The following is a 15,605-nucleotide window of genomic DNA, read 5'->3' on the forward strand; positions in this document are numbered from 1 at the left end:
TACCTGGACAATCCGTCTATGTCAGCAACGGTTGCCCCTCTGTTCTGTGTAATGATATTTCTCCATGGCAATTTGAGCAAGATGAGGTGTATAGAGGCTATCACTTCTTTGAGCCCCAGCAGTGGGTGTCTATTTTTAGTGCACAAAGCATTTCTGATTGTGATCATCAGAGAGTTGTTTTTGTTGTTGTTTTTGTTGGGTTTTTTCATGGAACAGAACAGACAGCCAGGTGTGACAGCATGTGTCACAGATATGTTGAATTCTTGTCCTCTGAGGTTTCTTGTTATATTGACACAGTATGAGTTGTATCAATACATGACCAACATTATCATGAGGAGGAAACGAGGTGTGTAAAATCTTGCCTCTAGACAGATATAATTTACTTGCTTTCATGTGACTGGGATCTATATTTGCTTATTAATGGGTGATGATTAATGACGATCTCATAATGATACCTGTTGCCTTCCAATAGCTCCTATTGGAGAGTCAGGCCAAAAAAATCATCCTGCCAGTTTTACTTAGAAGGAGCTAAGAACCCTTAGTTTATATGAGGAATGGCTTTTTCATCTTAACACAACAAGTGGTATATTTTGTTTTTCTCACAGGGGGACCCAGGCACCATGGGATTACCTGGGCTTGAAGGGTTACCTGGTGCCAAGGTATGCAACAAGTGTCAGCACTCAGAAAGTTCCCATTCTCACTACATCCTGATTGCAAAGTGGGGAAAGAGGCGTTGTTTGTACAACATTCCAGTTTTAACATATAATACCTTTTTTCCTAAAGTTAGTTTTTTGCAGGAAATATTTGTCACTGTCAAGGTTACACAGCTGATTCATATTGAAGCTATGGGTCAACCGAAGTATTGTCCATAGAATTAAGCAATTTTCTTTTTAACCAAAGGCATTTTTGAATTTAATGGACCTTATGTTCGGTAAATCAAAGCCAAAGTCATAGTCATCTGTATTTCTTCTTAACAACTTGCACAATGAACTCATGAAAGCATTTTTCTTAAAGAAAGAAACAGCCATGAATACAACTTTTTACAACTTCCAGCATGTGAAAAAGTTTCCCCTGATTGGCAGGGTGCGAGTGGATGTTGTGTGGAAGTGTGGAGGGGGTGGGATATTTCAGTTTCTGTCACATCCAGAGTAATTTATCCTTTCGGGGAATACTGTCAAACATTTGACATATGCAAAGTGTTTGCTGCTGAAATATGAAGACGGCCCCAGTTCTTAAGGAATGATAATAAATCTGTATGTGTGATTTTTCTGAGGAGAGATTTAAAGTGTTTTTAACTGTTTCACCTGCTTTACGTTGATTTTGTTCACACAGTACAGCTGCATTGATTACACCCAGATTTAGTCTGTTTCTCAGATCACTCTCTCTGTGCCTGCGTGAGATGACAGTGACTTATTGTTTCCTGTGTGTGCATGTCATGTAGCTGATACGTCTTGTGTTTTCAGGGTGATATTGGTTTTTCCGGTGCACCTGGGACACCAGGTCCTCTAGTGAGTATGATGGGTTTTTTTTCAATTACTTAACGTTATACTTCTCCCTGATCAATGTGTGTTGTTTAAGCCTGCTGCTGGGTAAAAAAAAAAGAAAAGAAAAAAAAAGCCAATGTTGTTTCCTTAAGTACACCGAGTAGCAGCTTTCACAGCACAAGTTCCACAACACTGCATTACTTCAATCCAGAAACCTGCAGTCTGTTTTGTGGATTTCCGTTACCTATAGGAGGCTAGTGGCTATAGTCTACATGGACGGGTGCAGAGGTGCCATAGATATGAGACTATTGAGGATCTGTCATACACAGTCGGTTCTGCTCCTATGTTTGTGATTGACAGGGGAAACCCGGCCCTTATGGAGAGCCAGGGATCCCAGGAGAGCCGGTGAGCCGCAGCCTCTCACTCTCTTTGAGCTGTCAATCCATATGTCATTGCTTTGTCACCGCCGCCTGACACATTGGCTGTCTCTGTTCTGTGACAGGGTGAGAGAGGGCCGCTTGGAGAGACAGGATTCCCTGGACCCGAGGGACCCCAAGGTGTTGCTGTAAGGATGCTACATGAGTTCTGTCGCTCTTCTTCTCTCTAATCATGACTAGATGTTGCCAGAGCACCTTCCAGTAATGTCCGAGCTACAAATAGAGCTTTGAATACCACACTGTTGCTTCGTACCAGCATGAGAAAAGAAACATAATTCAAGGACAATATGATAAAATACGTATGTTAGAACAACCACTTGTCCTGTAGATGATTGCATTTCTCTGCGTAATTACCATCAGAGATGGTTTCTGTAATTTTCCCTGTAAGCGCACAATGAAACAGTGTTCGCACAGCAATCAGCATCATTATCCCTTGGTTGAGATATCTCATTAACTGTGGAGATTACTAGGAGTGCAACGGTGCTGATCGAATCGAAGGTGGGAGCTGATACAAAATGTCTTTGTTTGTGTTGCGCTCCTTGAGCAGGGGAGACCGGGAAAAGATGGGACTCCTGGATACAAGGTGAGTTGAGTGAACATGTTGCAAATCCCCTTATAGAAAGTGCTTTACATCAGCCAAGCTACAGAAAGATGGCACAGCAGATTTTTATCCTCCCCCTCCAGCTACAGCATGCTGACTGCATTAAACCTATTTGCATATTTGAGATTTTAATGATAAAAACTAAATGGAATCCTGCAGATTTAAGGCTTTGTTGACTTTTAGTCTTTTTTAACCTAATTATATTGTTAATATTTCCAGGCAATGATTAAACGTTTATAATAGAGGGCAGTAGACACTTAAAATTAATTATGGATTTTTCTCAACACTAAACCTGGTTGAAATTGACATTAATAATAGTAGAGAGTAGCAGTAGTAGTATATTCTACAATATTCAAGACTTAATGACACAAAATTGTCTCACAGGATGCAGACTGGGTCTGCATGAATAGCCATTCCCAACACATTACCTGATCTATTATCTAAACTGCATTGACTCTGATTATTACAGTTTTGCTCTGATTCACACATTTTCTGCACCCTCCACATTAATGACAGCCCTGACACTTTATTGTTTAGTTTTTTTCCCGATTAGTTAGTATTCTTCCTCCATAATCTCAGCATTACGCAGAGCCTCGCAACATTGAGCCTGGATGTTTAGAAGGGCAACAGTGCCACCTAGCAGGCAGCTTCCCTCCTCTACCCAAATTTCTTGCAAACTACTTTGAGGTTTAATGTAATGCTCAGGGAGGCACATTTCAGTGGGCAAGATGATAGATTTAAGCCTCCCATCAAGCAGTGGGGAATACAGAGTACTTCAGATTAAAGCAGGCAGGAGAGAACAGCATCACAAAGCAATGCCCGCTTTAAAACCACATCATGCCAGATTGCCTTTTGCATGGCTCCTGTAATCCAGAAGGAAATTGATACAAAGATGCTCCCGGAGGTATTGCTGCGAGCAGAGTAAAGGGAAGCAATGAGGAGTGACAGGGAGAGATCGGAAGACACAAGATGTTGTGACATGAAGCAAGAGACAGGTATTTTCTCCCAACTCCTCTGTACAGTACAGAGAGCATGTGGGAAAGCAGACAATTGTCAAACTAAACAGGAGTGATGCAGAGGATCCATGACATTGCAGAAGGTGAAACACTATGCACTACGGGGAGACATTATACAAGTGATACACCTGAGCTGAGTAGGAAGCAATCAATGCACAGTCATCTCAAAAGTGCACATTTCTCAAAGTCAAATTATTCAGAAAAAGCTTGCTCAGTTTTTTCTTTAGGCTGCAGAACAGTATCTCCAGCAAATGTCAGAGTAAACATGGTGGACTTAACAGAGTTCAACCCATCACAAGTGCATCTTTAAATTATACTGTGTATTGATGTATGACCCTGCATGCTACGAAAAAATCCTTACGCTGTCTGAACTGAGTGAAAGGTTTTACTTTCAGTGCATATAATGGTTGTTCATATGTTTGTTATTTCCCTGCTTCTCACAATAAAGATCCAAATTGTGTGTGTGTGCGTGTGTGTGTGTGTGTGTGTGTGTGTGTGTGTGTGTGCGTGTGTGTGTGTGTGCGTGCGTGCGTGCGTGCGTGCGTGCGTGCGTGCGTGCGTGCGTGTGTTTCAGGGAGATTCTGGCAGAGCAGGTGATAGAGGATCCAAGGGAGAGCGTGTAAGTAGCATCACTCGATGTTATTAAAACAAAAAGCTGTTTTATGACTCAAAATATGATGCAAAAGAGAGCTTTTGATGAATAATAATGAAAGTTGTCTCTTCAGCACAAATATGACTAATCCCCACAAGCACATAAGCACTAGATAAAGGCATTTAACGCCCGGCACAGTTTTCCATTGTATTTTCAGGAGCTCTGTCACAGTTGTGCAGTAATCTATGGCAAATGCTGGTAATAGAGGATGCAAAATGAGGCTTTTAGTTTTGTGCTGACAACAGAACCCCAGGACAGGTGACTGACTGGACACATTAAGAGAAATAGATGATTGCGCACAGCATGTTAAGTGATACAGTTAACCCTCTAAAATTGTAGCCACAGAGCTGCAGTGTGTGCCAGTGTGGATGAGCTTGGGAATGCTGTCAGCCCAAATAAAGAACCAGTTTCATTTTTTATCAGTCCCATTTATCTTGGGTTGTAGAGTGAAATTGCCAGAGGGGAAGACGTGCGGCGACCTCTTGTGGCCATAATAATTATAACAGAAGCAATGTAGATAAGCATGAAACTAAGAGCAGGGCCTTTGCCTTTAGTTAAATAACATCTTTATTATACCGTATTTTCCCAAAGTACTATTGGCCATTCAATTGGGATGATGTCTGTAAACAAGATGAACCAAGTGTTCTCGTTTAGATCTATTCTATTTTATTTATTTATTTATTTATTTATTCAATTTTACTGTGAAACTTCATCTCAGCCTTTACTTACACAGCAGCTGAGATACATATCTTGCCACATTTATTGCAGGGTGATCCAGGAATTCCTGGAGAAAGGGGTGTTCAGGGTGAGAGGGGTCGCATAGGAAACGCTGGTCCAGATGGACCGATTGGACCTCCAGGGGAAAAAGGTGATGCTGGCCCTCCAGGCAAGTTGGGTGCCGTCAGGCTTTTGGTAAGTTGGAAATTTGTGGAGGTGTGTGATTGAAAATAAAAACAATGTTGTCCCAGATAATTGAAGGCCTGATCAACCAGCTTGCTTCCTCAGCATTTGGAACTAGTTCAGTCTCTCTCTTCACTGTATATAAAATATTGTAGCTCCAGCTTCCTGCATGAAACATCAAACACGTCTGTGCAAGGGAGCTTGCTGTTCTCTTTCTGCTCAACGCTTCCCACTCCTGATCATCTAGGCGCAACAGAAGGTCAGAGAGGGAGGCAGAGACGGAAACAGAAAGAAAGACAGAGATATGTGGGCGTGCCTAAAGCTCTGCAGAGCAGCGAAAACACCTCCATCTGTCACAGACGTTTTACACTTACTGTACAGAGCCACAGTGGTTATATAACATTCACATAGATGAGAAACAGTTTTGAATACAAGATAGATAGATTCAAGGTCCAAGGCTACTATTGTTTGCTCTTGTTAGTGAATCAGTTTGGAAAGGTTCACATGGCACGTGACATAAATATGCTACCATATTATTTTGAAGATCAACCGATTGTTATTTTGCCGGACCATACATTTGGAGGTGAACGCAGCTGAATATGCAATGGCACATCATGCATCAGAAATCAAATGGGCATTAAGAAACACCACTTTAAAGTTACATCATCCACATTTTTCATTTCCAAAGCTCAATCTGTTTTTGTCCAGTGTTTGCATGCAGCTGCTAGATTAAACTGCAATGCAAGGTGGGATTTCATCAAGAAAATACAAAAGAGCATTAAAATGAATTTGCAAGGTAATATATTTTCCCTGGATTTGTTTTTAATATGTCCGGATAAATGCAAATGTCTAGAAGACATTTTTGAGATGAGATACATGTCAGATATCTACTTAATTTCCATGCCGAGATAACTATCATCTTCACAGGATCTTCTGTGCTGTTTCTTCCTGTTGTGGCCTAATTGCATTTTCTTTCATTCTTGTGCTGCCTGTGCTTCAGTGAATACTGTATTATCCTCTCCATAAACAGGATGATCCCAGCTTCACAGAGGAACTCAGACAGTTTATCCGAAATGAAGTTTTGAGGATTTTTGAAGGTACAAACTGTTCCACATTGTGATACCATGCTATTGTCCATCTGTATATGTTTGCTCCCACTGTGTATTACTCCTTAGCAATCTCCATGTGTCCATTTTTGTTTTATTTTTCTCTTCTCTCAGAGAAACTATCGAGTGGTGCCATGCTACAGAAGACCCCAGCAGGCATCTTGGCTCAACAGATGCAAGGGCCTCCAGGGCCTCCTGGTCAGAATGGATTACCAGGCTCGCCAGGCTCCCCTGGACCTCCTGGACCTCAAGGTAGGAGCTCAGGTTGATATGCTGACGTGTAAACATCATCTCAGTAAAAACTAAAAATGCCTGTTAAAATATGAAGAAGAAATGACATATTTATCACTATAACATTCTGGTGTAACACCATTAACCTGTTGTAATCCACTTTAACTGTATTTATGTTTGTACATGTGTGTACACCAGATGTGTATGCATTATTGATGCATTTACTCAAAGGTCTTCAAAGTCCCTCCCCCCCCCCCCCCTCCTTGTTGCTTTGTCTCATGCCAAGCAGTCAGATTTGGTTGAATGCTGTAAGACTTTATTGATAATGGCTTTTGGCTCTTGGCATCCACAGGCACTAAAAATAACTTCAAAACATTTAGTTGAAATATGAAGTAAGTCCTCACATGTAATCTGTAAATGTTACATTTATTGTTTTGTCTTTTGCAAATTTTTTAATTGTCCCTCTTGTATACTTACATTTACAATATGTAGTTCTATTATTGTTCTATTATTGTGTCTTTAAAATAATAACTAGTTATACATATTTATTTTTATCATTATTTCTTTTCTCAACAAAAGACAAAATTAATTTAGATTTTTGAGAAAGATATCCTCCTTACTCTAGATTTCCCCTCGTAATCCACTCCCTGCTGAACCTCACTGAGCACCCACACACATACACACACACACAAACACACACACACACACTGAAAATCACTGCATTAAATATACAATTTAGTCGAATTACCACACTGTGCTGACCTTATTATACATGTAATCTAATATTTACAAAAGGGGGATGTGTTGGATAACTGAGGCTTTTTGTTGATTTTTCATGTGAACCCTCGTGATGTTTCTGATGTGCACAACTGACAATAAATACTAATGATTGGCTTTATTGAGGGTCGGGCTGTCACGTACGTTTTTGCAGGGATTCATGGGTATTTTTCTCTTGCATAGACCCATATATCAATGCAGACTGAGGGGCGGGAAGCTGAGGAAAGGCCAAGAGTGCGGTGCACAGCGGCTCTCTGGGAAATATGAAGACAAACGAAGAATTGGCTGTGAATAAGAGAAAGTGTTATCAATGTGGACAGGAAAGAGCCCCAGTATTGATACCTCACTCAAGAAAAGAAAGCTTCTAAAATACAAACTGAGCATAGTCAGGGAAGAGGTTGGACGTTCTTTATCAAACTAATGCAACTCTCTGACTGCTCATACAACACTAATGGTTTGTGGTCAGGCTTTGTACCTCGGACTTGCTTAGATTTGTATTGTGTCCGCAGCAGAACTTTGGTGTCTTAACTTTTGAAGAGGAGTGTTTTATGTGTTGGTGCAGAATGAAACACCACAGCATCGGCCTTTCTCTTTGAGCTTTGTATCTACCTCACATCATTGAAGACCATTTACATTTTAACCCTCTGCTATAATATGCTGCTCTCATTCATGAATAATGTAGTTAAAGTAGGAAACTACTCAACTAGAAATGTTTGTGCCGTGTTAATGCAATTTGCATTGCACATGTCTTGGATTTTCTTTTGGCCTGTTTCATTTTTTATGCTTCAAACAAGTGTTTTATAGGTACTTTTTAATGCAGCTTTGCAATAAATATTTATTGAACGTAAAGAGGAAAGTTATTTCCCTTGATAAATAAAAAAAAATAAAAAATCACAAACTTCTTAATTTTTTTCCTTTGTTGACTTGTGCCTCCACTCAGCTGGTGAGAGTTTTGGGTAATATTTCCTCATTATTTCTCGTCATCCTCGGCTGCAGACTGTGCTCCTCTGGAATATCCAATTTGACTCCTTCTCCAATATGCCAAAATGAATTGTTTATGGAGAAAAATAACCCCTCTGTTCATGCTCTCTCTTTTTTTTTCCTCATGGTTTGATCTCACTTGGGTGGAAGTCTGAAGTTGTCCAACAAGGCCCAAAAGGACTCATGTCAAAGAGAATCATTTCTTTTATTTTTTCCTTTGTTGTAATTGAGTGCTCATTTATCATTCTATTCATCTTTTACTTTTGAGGCCCTAATGAAATCTTCTTCTGATGAAATTCCTTGTATTTAAGTGCATATTCCCATAAATTCTACATTTTGTTGGCTTAACCTTCATTTTTTTTATTTTGCATTGTTGTGTACTCTGTATATTTATTAGCAGTGACTAGAACAAAATGTCTTTAATTATAACTGGCTGTAAATTCTGTTTTGAGCTATCCTGCTTTCGACTGTGTACCATGAAAAAAAAAAAAATCAGTAAATATCCCAGACTACTTAATGGAGCAGCTGCCTAAAGCAAAGTGGTTTTTTTTTTTATAAGCCATAGTGTGAATCCATAGGTGTTACTGTTAAGAATCTTTACAACAGTGTACAACAGGTGCAGCACTGCAGTACTATCAATCACGCATGGGCACTCTTGAGCGATATCATTTTAGCAAACGTACTTTGTCCATTAGTGCCCCTGAAAACGATTTGTTTTCAACCAAGTACACCGTATGACATTCACGATTTATCAGATGGTGCCAATCCAGTCTGCCACCCAAGTTTTTTGCCCTGTGTGCTATTCGGTATTTTTTTTGCTTAAGGTACAGTGCTTTTTTCTCCATAGAACGTCTCCTCCCTGAATGAATGCCCAAGGCTCTGTGAGTGTTGAAAGAAGTCTCATTATTGTGGCAATGTGTGGATAGCCCCTCTTTCTTTGCGATTCAGTTTTGGAACATTCATAAGGCTTTTTTTCCTGAGATTTTTCCTGACATGTAAGCAATGAAGCGTTTCCCCTTTGGGCCAGGCGGTGCTATGCTTGATACCCCTGTCAATGTTTCTGATGCACTCCATGCAACTGCTGGTTGTGAGACTCCATTACTTTAAGTGCCTCATGGGGAAAAATTCTCGCAGCCCCTCAGATTTGCACTTGGTGACGTTGCTGTTGAAAAGACTCACTGGCTCCGCATGCCGTAGAATGTTCTGATTGTGTGCACACTGTCATAAGCAACACACTAGCAGATTTAACTTGAAGAATTGTGCAAGCACTTTGATATTTGTTTCACTCATCGCCCATCTCTGTCTGACTAAGCATGTGCTTGTGTTAATCACTGCTTGTTTGTTTTTCTTAGAGGTAATCATGTCACACCTAGCCTCCTTCACAGAAGAGGCTGTAAATAACATGAGCGTCAGTGCATACTTGTCATGAATACTGTAATTGTTTTCTGCATCTGTTTGTTTTCTATACGATCGACCTCTCTCCGGTCCACCTTTGATTAGGCTCGTCTTATCACTCCTGAATTCCTTCGGCAACCCATATTTCTGACCTCCATCTGAAAAACCCTCCTCGCGCTGTTTTGAAATCTTCAAAGATACATGCTTGTGGCCCTGTTGTTGACAGAAAGCTGTACAAGTCCGCGATGCCTCTTCCTTCAAATGCTAACGTGCAGATGGCTTGTTTGATGATCTCTATTTTGACAGGATGTCAGTACGTCTTTTATTGTTCGAAGAATCGGAACTGAAACCAGGAATACAGAGATGGCTTTTTCTCCATCACATACTGAAACTGCTTTTCCTCAAAATAAGAGCAGACATGATGTCTGACATTGTTGTCATGGAGGTGATGTTTATATTGTCAATGAGCTGCTTTGTTTGAGTCCCTGGACAGATCTGAAGGTTACAGGAGTGTGTCCTTGTCTTGACACTCCTTGGGTTTCACCATGTCATGGCATTTTTACTAATATTACTAACGGTACTGCAGAGTTTGTAAACAGCACCCCTCTGTATTACTCAACACTCACTGTGTTTGTGTGTGTGTGTGTGTGTGTGTGTGTGTGTGTGTGTGTGTGTGTGTGTGTGTGTGTGTGTGTGTGTGTGTGTGTGTGTGTGTGTGTGTGTGTGTGTGTGTGTGTGTGTGTGTGTGTGCGTGTGCGTGTGTGCGTGTCTCCCTCAGGATACAGAGGCCAGAAAGGAGAACGAGGCCAGCTCGGACTGGGGTTACCAGGAGATCCAGGACCCATGGGGCCCCCAGGTATAAACGCCACACTTAAAACATTCCAGATTAAATACCTAATTTTATGTAAACAACAGCAAGTTTGACCAAGTGTTTGACAGAAAGAGAGCCAAAAAGTGTTGGTCATCGGCAGTAAATAAAACTGAATCTGTTGGTTCATTTCAAATTTGTGCAGTGTGGATTGTTTTAGTAAGATAAACAGTGATGCTGCAGTGAAAATTAGCTTTTCGTTTCACAAGCAATATTACATCAGCATCAAATCGACATTGACATGAGCTTGTGACAACAAGCAGAATGTGTATGGCCTGATGAACTCCAGGTTTTTGCCAGCATCGGTCGACAGAAGTTCACTGCGACATACAAAAGGTTGTGTAAAAGGTGTTCACACCCCATTGCTCTAAAACCGGAGGGAACTTGTATGTAGTTATATATATATTATATATATATCCTTATAAATTAAATTGCAATCATATTACTGATATGATCCAGAATTAAACCTTTAACACCTTCATCAATCCATCCATTATCTGCCGCTTATCTGGGGCCGGGTCACGGAGGCAGCAGTATAAAGCAGGGACCTTTAACACCTACATTTGCAAATTTCCAAACTTATTCTGCACTCATCAGGAACTATAGTAAATATGCTATGTCTTGTCTAGGAGACTAATTTTACTAGTTTCCTTCATATCTCAATTCATATACATTGAACAATTTGTCATATTCAAAGCAAAAATTTCTACTTCATTTAGCATCTGCTCGAAAGAAAAAACACAAATCATTTCTTTACAGAATTGTTATAAATTTAGACAAAGGAGGGTTTAATTGTCAGAGTTCAGGGTTATGTTGCATGACCTTTTGTTGCATATAGCTTGCAGCAGTCATTATTTTGTATCAACATGAAATGTCTTCAGGGAAACCATTCATCAATAGTAATGGAGTTCTAAAAGTATCACCCAAAGCCTAGGTTTATAGGAAAAAGCAGCATTTAAGAGTCTTATAGCTCCCCATTTAGGTTTCATTCTTTGTACACAAGCACGTCTCTCATCTCTGTTTCTTGCCACAGCAGGCAAGTGTATTTAACATAAACCTATTTTATTCTTCCAACCCAATAACAAATTATTATTGCTCTTTTATCTGGAACAATATGTCAGTGTTGTGTTTACAGCTCGTCACGCTCCTTGCCACTAGCCGAAAAAGAAAAATGAACACAGCTTTAAATCTTAATCTCAAAATGAGAAAGGGAATGGAATTTTAGACTGTAGTGGACGTTTGCTGTGCTCATTCAAACACCACTTTTACCATAGACTGGAAGGTATCATCAGAAATGTGGAAATTGTTTATCAAAGGTTTTCCAGTAGAGTACATGTTTTAAAATTATACAAACCATGGGCTTTATCAAACTGTAGTGTTAGAAGAGTGAAACACCTCCTTCTGGTGGGATCCATCAGTTCTCTCAGATGTGTCCCAACAGAAGCTGTAGAGTCATGGAAGCAAAAATGAGAAATTGTCACCAGGGCCCAGATCGTCCCCACCCCGACAATGCCAGAGGTGGCCCAAGCAGGCACAAATTTTAACATCAAAATTACTTTTGCCTAACTGCATAAAAACTACAAACAACAGAGAAGTAAAATGGAACAATTTTCTTTTAAATATTTATTCAATTTCATTATATTTGTATAGCGTCAAATTCAACACAGTCATCTCAAGGCACTTTTATAGAGAAAAACCCAACTATTCCACATGAGCAAGCATATTCGATAGTGGAATGGAAAAGATCCCTTTTAACAGGACAAAAAAAACCTTTCCTGAATCATGCTCAGAGAGAACAGCTTTCTGCTCGTCTGGTTGGGGTTAGTGGATAGAAAGACGGAACAGGATAGGACAGTACCAGAGAGATACAAGTAACAGTGGATTGTGGGGAAGGATGCAAACCATGATTCTGGTAGGGAGGTTTCAAGTTTCAAGTTTGACAAGTTGATCAATATGAAGTGGTTTTAATGGATACATTTGTGTATCTGATGCATAACAATCACAGGTAATGCATAGTTTCCTAATCCCTACGCAAAGAATGCATAATCTTAAAGTACATGCCCTAAGACAGAACCCTGTGGAACTCCATGTTTAACTTAGCTAAAGAGTCATTGTTAACATAAATAAAGGAGGATCTGCCTGATAAATATAATAGAAACGAGTTTCGTGCTCTTTCTTTAATCCCAATGATATGCTCCAGTCCCAAGAACAGAGATGAGTCCTTTGTCTGAGGTCATGAGATCATTAGTAACTTCGGCCAGATCTGTGTCTGTGCTATGACAAGCTCTCACTCCTGACTGAAAAGACTAGAATAGATTGTTTTCCCTGTATAAATATAACACATTAAATCAGGTGAGTCCTTATCCCTGTTATCGTGTTTTTTTCACAGAATGACCCAACACAGCTCTCACAGCCCTTATTCCTTCACATCTGCTGCCATTTCTCAAGCTCTCCTACCTGTTCCCAAAAAGTGAGGAAATGTACTGGTGCTGTGTGGAGTCTCAGACCTTAAATTCTATTTTAGGATTCATTTGGTGTCTCAGCATGTTTGAAATAAACACGGATCCCAGATTGCTTTATGTTTTCTCAAACCTGGAGCTGCTGTGATACAAATGGTACCCTGATAGTGGACAAACAACCACTGCAGCAGAAACTGACATGCATCCTGTAAAGTGAAATCCCTGCTTGGTGTTGCCGCAAAGAAAAAGCCCTCCCTCCCCCAGGTTATCAGCACGTTCCTCCCACATGTGAATGAAAAAAAAAAAAACCCGCTATATCACGATGGAAGATGAGAAGGGGATTACTTTGCAACTTCCAGCCTGTGGCAGTAGGAGTTTGTCACTGAACCTGAAGTCAGTCAGCCTATCTAGCTGTGTGCATAATGCATGTTTGGGGCCAACGTAGCTCCTCTGGAGAGTATAAATAGCAGCCGTTAAAAGACATCACCACTCAAGAACATTGGAAGACACCATGGTGCTATTGGTGGGGATTTGAGTCAAGATGTAGTCCCTTCAAGGAAGGAGTTGGAAAGTACTTGTTGAAGAAACGGTTGTGAATTTAGCTTCCCACTGCTCGAGTTTACTTTTTGCACTTGAAGCCTGATAATACAATATAGCTTTTACACTTGGCATTTACAATGAGCTGGTTCCTCTTGACTGATGGAGACCTGGATGCATGAGTCACGGGAGAGTTACTTGACTGTGTATTTTACCTTTAACGTCCTTTGTCAATATAGCTTGGTGATACAAGCACAAGTTACTTATGTGTCAAGTGACCATAGTGTCAAATCGCTGTTCTTGTCCTCTTTGTGCCCGATGGTAATTAGACCGGATAGTGCCATGGCTAAGTCGTGCCTGTGTGCAGTGAATTTGTTCTGCACTGTAGTTAATTAGCAGAGTCAAGCTAAGCTGCGAACACTTAAACTTGCTGCCTGAACACACATATTTAACAGCCTGAGAAGAAAAGCAAACACTTGCAATGAGTGTTTTTTTTAACACCTTTTCTTACTTTTGCCAGCCCAAAGTGCTGCAGTACTGTGGATGCTGCGTGCGTGCGTGCGTGCATGTGTGTGCTTAAGGAGCATATGGATGTGTTAGTGGTGGAAAGGTCAAGTCGTGTTTTCATAGATGAGGCAGTACCTGCAATTCCCTTTGAAAAAAACTGTAGATGAGGTCAGCTTCCCCTGAGCTATGACCCGTCGACTGATGTAATGGACACTTGGGTGGCTGGATGAGAGTGGAGGATTTATGTAATAGTCTTATCCAGATCCATTCGAAATAAGGTGCAATCATTGGGTGCTGTGTTTGTGGTGTGAACTGTATATACAAGACCACAAAGCTATGTGGACAGCTCTGCCACTTCAGCAGGTGGTTGCTAAGTAACATGAGGTACTACTGGCTCATCTGCCAAGGTGACTTCATCATGTTAGTGGAAGTGTTCATTTTCTCTCCTTTGCAAGGTTTACGCTGGAACTAAACGATAGATAAATTATAAACGAGTGTACTTGATTGTGAATGCTTTTCCAGCTTTCACAAAGTCCCTTGCAGTATATTCAGACATTGGATGCTACATGTTGTAGTCATAATCCTACTAAATGCATGACATGCACATAAATTAAGATGTAATGATTTGTAAATCAAGTTTTGTTCATAATGATCCATGGATAACATACCAGATGTCAAAAGTCAGACATTTTACCAACAATATTCACTCATTGTAAACATACAAGGGTCAAAAACCAGGCAAGATCAGGTAAGGGTGAAGGAGGGAACATAACAAATGGAACCTGACAGAATGACAATTGGACACCAGACCAAATTAATGAGATCTGAAATGCAAGGAGCCACAGCATGAAACAGACCCAGAACATGACTAGAGAATATAAAAAAAAAAAAAAACATAATAAACAGATCTAGACTAGCCATGTATCAATCTTTTCAGGGTTGTTGGCCACTGGAGATGGTCTCACCCTGCGGGAAACACAGAGAGACAGACAGACTTTCATCAACAATAACAGGCAAATTTAGACCCTCCAATAATATCAAGTATGTAGATGGAACATGGAGGAACACAAAAATACCTGGTAAGTAATTCAGAGAATCTGAAGGAATCTCTGAAGATCACCAGCATTGGATGCTGGTGATCTTCCTGTGGCGTCACTGCAACGACAGCAGCTCTGATTCTGTAGAAACCACTGCATAGAACTGCTGTCATACATCCGTGCCTCTCAACACACTGCACTGTGCAATCCACCTGTGTAAATTCAACCTCAAATCCATCACAGTATGTGAATGAAATTCAAAATTGCAGCTTATGTGAAATGGACTGAGAATAAATGGAAATCTGTTTTGTGATCAGATTAACCAAAGTTTCAAATTCCAGATTCCTCTATGAGTAGCTTTTGTTGTTGTTGTTGTTGTTGTTGTTGTTGTTGTTGTTGTTGTTGTCGGCGGCGGCGGCATCGTTGTTGTTGTTTTTGTTTGTGGTTGTTTTTGTTTTTGTTTTTGTTTGTGGTTGGGGTTTTTCTTCTTCAAGTAATACAAAGTGAATTAATAGATGATGATAAACACAAGTCCTGGTTGTTGTTTTTTTCTTCTGCGGCAGTTATTTGCCTTTAAAACAGCATCATTTCTTCTTCACACTGTTTTTGAAGGAGTT

At 40.3% G+C, this 15,605-nt stretch overlaps 1 protein-coding gene across 3 annotated transcripts in view; it reads left to right on the plus strand.

Moving 5' to 3' along the window:
• LOC308138517 (uncharacterized protein) overlaps positions 1-15,605 on the plus strand; it is a 109,331-nt gene that overhangs the window by 89,610 nt on the left and 4,116 nt on the right. For 2 of the 3 annotated variants that reach the window (XM_080507659.1, XM_080507660.1), the window contains 10 exons: positions 606-659; positions 1,464-1,508; positions 1,845-1,889; positions 1,987-2,049; positions 2,469-2,504; positions 4,113-4,157; positions 4,959-5,102; positions 6,121-6,187; positions 6,311-6,448; positions 10,359-10,436. In XM_080507659.1, coding sequence (XP_080363785.1) covers positions 606-659; positions 1,464-1,508; positions 1,845-1,889; positions 1,987-2,049; positions 2,469-2,504; positions 4,113-4,157; positions 4,959-5,102; positions 6,121-6,187; positions 6,311-6,448; positions 10,359-10,436 — 715 coding nt within the window. Of the gene's footprint in view, positions 1-605; positions 660-1,463; positions 1,509-1,844; positions 1,890-1,986; positions 2,050-2,468; positions 2,505-4,112; positions 4,158-4,958; positions 5,103-6,120; positions 6,188-6,310; positions 6,449-7,387; positions 7,839-10,358; positions 10,437-15,605 lie in introns of those variants that run through there. The other variant, XM_080507661.1, reaches the window with a different exon arrangement.

The sequence above is a fragment of the Blennius ocellaris genome, assembly GCF_963422515.1.
Source record: "Blennius ocellaris genome assembly, chromosome: 13".
NCBI classification, from domain to species: Eukaryota; Metazoa; Chordata; class Actinopteri; order Blenniiformes; family Blenniidae; genus Blennius; species Blennius ocellaris.